The sequence below is a fragment of the Lonchura striata genome, chromosome 4, assembly GCF_046129695.1.
Source record: "Lonchura striata isolate bLonStr1 chromosome 4, bLonStr1.mat, whole genome shotgun sequence".
In the NCBI taxonomy this organism is placed as follows: domain Eukaryota; kingdom Metazoa; phylum Chordata; class Aves; order Passeriformes; family Estrildidae; genus Lonchura; species Lonchura striata.
In genome coordinates this window covers 688,544-693,235 of record NC_134606.1, presented here as the reverse complement: position 1 = coordinate 693,235, position 4,692 = coordinate 688,544, and the positions used below count along the sequence as shown (strand labels likewise).

Here is a 4,692-nt window from a genome sequence, read left to right as displayed (position 1 = left end):
GCCCTGCTGCCCCCGGTGCCACAGGCACCTTCTCCTGATCAACGAGACCAAAGCATCTCCCATGGAAGGACGAGATTTTGGGGTTTCGTGATTGTGACTGATTCTTAACCACCAGAAGAGGGAGGTTCTTCCACGGGAGGGACATTCCTGGCTGCAGCAGCGTCTCCTGCGCCATCCAACCCCCGGAGAGGGGAACCAGCATCCCTCTTTTATCTAAAATCCCAAAGGGAGGCAGTAAACAGCCTTTTGAGCAGGGTCCCCATCCTCTCCAGCCCTGGGGCTGAGCCAGGCTGGAAATGGGGAACGGGGACCTCATCCCTTTTCCTGAGGGAGAAGCTGGGGGAGGGGAATCCACATCCCACTGGAAGCAGTCCTGGAATGGGCGCTCTGGGCTGGGCTGTGGGGCAGGTTGCTCCAGGACTCAGCCAGCACAGGGAGCAGGGATCCCTGCTCTGCCCGGGCTGAAACCTCCTCCCGGGATGAGCTCCCACCTGCGGCCTGGGGACGCTCGGGAGCTCTGCACTGATGGATCTTTTCTCCCTGCTCATTATGGAAGCACCTTTCTTTCCCAAAATGCAGCAGCAGAGGTCAAAACCCCAACAGAAACACAGGACGGAAAGGCAGAGAGCAAGCTCAGTGAGAGCTTGGATCAGCTCAAATCTTTAATTAGAAAAATAGACACAAATCTGAAATATTCCTGATAGAGGCCTTTTCTTTTTACAAACATAATAATAATAATAATAATAATAATAATAATAATAATAATAATAATAATAATAATAATAAAGAAATGAAATCACCTTTCCTAGGGCCTGTTAGCACCGGTTGCCAGAGCCTGGTGGGGTCTCTCTCCCTGGGGAGAAAGGACGGGAGCAGCCGCGGCCGGACAATCTCCAGGCAGGAAGATCCTGCGGAGCGCTGGTTTGGGAAATCTCGGCCGGGCGCTCCGGGCGTCCGCAGCCCCAGCCGGGCGGCGTTTGCTGTCCGTACAGGGCTCTCCATCCCCTCCTGCAGCGGGAGCCGGGGCTGGCTCGGTCCCCGCGGCTCCGCTCCGGGGCCACACCGCGCCGTCCCCGCCGGGAGCGGCCCGGCCCCGGCACCGCCCCGGGGCTCCGCCGTTCTCTCTCCTCCGGGGCCCCGGCACCGCTCCGGGGCTCCGCCGCTCTCTCCTCCGGAGCCCCGGGAGCGCCCCGGGGCTCCGCCGCTCTCTCCTCCGGGGCTCCGCCGCTCTCTCCTCCGGGCCCCGGGGCGCACCGCCCCGCGGCTCTCCCCTGAGACCCGGGGCCCTCGGGCAGCGGCGCCCGGCAGCGCTCAGGCCCAGCGGGGCTTCAGAGGGTGCCGAAGGAGAGCCCCACCGAGAAGAAGCCCAGGCCCTTGAGCTTCTCCTCGGTCCGGGCTTTCTGCTTCAGGTGCACCTTGCTGTGGCGCTTCTTCTCGTCGGAGCGGGCGAAGCGGCGGCCGCAGGTGTCGCAGGAGAAGGGCTTCTCGCCCGTGTGGGTGCGGATGTGCGTGGTGAGGTGGTCGCTGCGGCTGAAGTTGCGCAGGCAGATGCGGCACTGGAAGGGCTTGTGGCCCGTGTGGATGCGCAGGTGCCGGTTGAGCTCGTCGGAGCGGGCGAAGCTGCGGATGCAGTTCTCCACCGGGCAGGCGAACGCCTTCTCGTGGGGCTTGGGGCAGAAGCACTTGGAGGAGCACTTGCCGCGCCGCGTCTTCTTCCTGGGCTCGGCCGGCGCGGGAGGGGCGCCGGGCAGCAGCGCGGGCAGCGAGGAGGGCGTGGGGTGGCCCAGAAAGTCCGTGGGGGGCACGGAGGGCGAGGGGTGAGGATGCAGGAGCTCGGCGGAGCCCATCAGGCCCGGCAGGACCTCGGCCTGCGCCAGGGAGGCGTCGAAGTCCGGCAATAAGGGCGCGGGGAGGCTGTGCATCTTGCCGTCGGCGAAGTCCCCGCGGGCGGGGAAGTTCTCCGGCTCGCAGCCGAAGCCCAGATGGGCTCCGAAGCAGGCGGCCTCCTCTGCCAGGCCGCCGAGCTCCGGCTGGCAGCTGCCGGACAAGACGCTCTCCATCTTGGAGCCCAGCGGGTGGAACAGCCCCTGGCCGCCCTCGGCGGCCGCGAAGCCTTCGGCAGGGTGGAAGGCAGCGGGCAGGTAGGCCTGGTGCTGCTGGGAGACGGGCTCCCACGGGGCGCAGGCGGCTTTGAACTTGTCCAGCGGCGGCGAGCCCGAGGACAGCTTGACGTCCTGCTTGCCGTCCAGCAGCTTGGGCTGGAAGAAGCACTGGGAGGCGTTTCCCAGCGCGGGCTGCGCCGGCGGGGGCTGAGCGCCCTCGGCCGCGGGGAAGGCGCCGTAGCCCGGCTCCGGGAACGGGGCCGGGCTGGATCCGCTCAGCTCGGCCTGGCACGACGAGTACAGGTCCAGCTGGCTCTGAGCCACCTCGGGACACGGGTAAAGAGCGTCCAGGTGCCTCTGGTGGCCCTCGGGGGAGGCGAAGGGGGAGATGCCCAGGATCCCCGACATCAGGTTGAAGAGGGATTCCTGGTCCTGCGGGTGCTCCGGTACCGCCTTGATGAAGAAGCTGCCGGTGTAGCTGAGGGAAGGGGAGGGCTGGCTGCCCAGCGGGGAGTAATCCACGGCCCCGCCGCTGCCGGGGACGCCCAGCAGCTCACCTGGGAAACGGAGGAGACGCTGGTGAGAGGGCTGGAGGGATGCGGGGCCGGGGGCGGGATGCAGGGAGCAGCGGCAGCTGTTGCGTCACCGCGAGGTCTCCGTCCCTGAAACCGCCCAGGGAGCTCTGGGATTCGGCCCCCTCCCCCTGCGGGACCCTCAGGACCCCCGCCCTGAGCCAGCGGGGACTGCTGAACGCCCAGGCCGGGGCTGAGGGCGGAGGAGGGGAAGGTTCCCGATTCCTGGATGCAGCGATCATTCCCAGCGGGGTCCCTCATCCCTGCCCGGCTCCCGCCCGCCCTTACCTCCAAGGAAATCGGCCTCTGCCAGAAGTTGCTGCTCAGGCTGCCCCAAGCCCTGCAGGTCTCCGGTTTTGATCTCGCAGCTCTCCTCGTACTTGGAGTAAAGCGGATCCGGGCAGGAGAAATCCATAACGTTGAGCATCTTCCCTGGAGACGCGGCCGGAGCGGGGGGGCAGGGCTGGGACGAGCCGGGGATGCTCGGCGAGAGCCGGGGGCGCTCGGGATGAGCCGGGGACTGCCCAGGGACAGCCGCTGGATGCTCAGGGGCGATGCTCGCGGCGAGCCCGGGGTGAGCTGGGAACGCCCGGGGCGCCCGCACGGATCCGAGCGACGCTCGGGGATGAGCCGGGCCAGGCTCGGCGAGCCCGGGGCGGTGCGGCGGTGCCGGGGCGGGGGCCGGGGACCCCGCGGTGATGCCGGGGGTGCTTGGGGCGGTGCGGGGGTGCCGGGGCGGGGGCCGGGGACCCCGCGGTGATGCCGGGGGTGCTTGGGGCGGTGCGGGGGTGCCGGGGCGGGGGCCGGGGACCCCGCGGTGATGCCGGGGGTGCTTGGGGCGGTGCGGGGGTGCCGGGGCGGGGGTCGGGGGCGCTGCGGGGGCAGGGCCGGGCGGGGGGGGCAGGCAGGGCCCGGCGGCGGCGCAGCCCGAGCGGACACCCGGCGCTCCCTCCCCGCCGCCCCCTTTATAGCGGGAGCGGGGCTGCTCCGACCTTCCGCCGCAGCCATTTCTGGAGTCCCCAGTGAGGCTGCCGTGACGTAAATGCCCATACATGGACTCAGGATGTAGGCTAGGGAGTCCCAATAAGGAAATCTCTCCCGTGACGCCATGCCCCTTCCCTCCCCCTTCCCTCCTCCCCTCCCCCTTTTCTCTCGCTCTGTTTTTCATGTCCCCCCCCCTTCTCTCTTTTTAACTAATAATCGCGATATTTTTGTCAAATCTCTGCTGCTCTGCGCGCCCAGCATCCCTCCCGCAGCCGCGGCCCCACGCGGGTGTGCACACGCGTGTGCAAGCCCCGGCCGTGCAGCAAGGAGCCTGCGCTCGCAGCCTTTGCTTTCCCCGGCGTTCGGGGCATCCCCGCGGCTCCGGCCCTTGCTCCGCAGCCTTGGCTCCCGTCCCACCGTGGGCTGCTCCTCTCTCGGATTTGCATCTCCCCAGGCTCTCCTTCGCCCTGTGCTATTTTTTCCCCGTGAATGCCTTTGGTTGCTCTTGCTCCTTCTAGAAGCGCCAAAGGTGCCGGGTTTGCTCTTCCTCCCCCTTGCCTCCCCTCCGCTCCTCTCCCGGCCGGATTTTTGATATTTTCTGCCGGCCTGTCGCGGCTGGATGCGGGGTGCGGAGCGGGAAGTGGATGCCGGCTCCTCCTGCGGCAGAGCGAGCGGCCCGGAGGAGAAGCAAAGGCTGAAAGGAGCTCTGAGCTGTGAGGAGCTCTGAGCTGAGAGGAGCTCTGAGCTGAGAGGAGCTGTGAGCTGAGAGGAGCTCTGAACTGAGAAGAGCTCTGAGCTGAGAGGAGCTGTGAGCTGAGAGGAGCTCTGAGCTGAGAGGAGCTCTGAGCTGAGAGGAGCTGTGAGCTGAGAGGAGCTCTGAGCTGAGAGGAGCTCTGAGCTGAGAGGAGCTCTGAGATGAGAGGAGCTCTGAGCTGAGAGGAGCTCTGAGATGAGAGGAGCTGTGAGCTGAGAGGAGCTCTGAGCTGAGAGGAGCTCTGAGCTGAGAGGAGCTGTGAGCTGAGAGGAGCTCTGAG

At 66.9% G+C, this 4,692-nt stretch overlaps 1 protein-coding gene across 1 annotated transcript; it reads right to left on the bottom strand.

Annotated features, from left to right (window-relative positions):
* Nucleotides 1–633: 633 nt before the first annotated feature.
* On the bottom strand, nt 634–3,361 carry EGR4 (early growth response 4). Its single transcript, XM_077782657.1, has 2 exons — nt 2,963–3,361; nt 634–2,659 (listed from the first exon to the last, which is right to left on the bottom strand). The coding sequence occupies exons 1-2, from the start codon at nt 3,099–3,101 to the stop codon at nt 1,329–1,331; spliced, it is 1,470 nt and encodes a 489-aa protein (XP_077638783.1). The 5' UTR covers nt 3,102–3,361; the 3' UTR covers nt 634–1,328.
* Nucleotides 3,362–4,692: the final 1,331 nt, after the last annotated feature.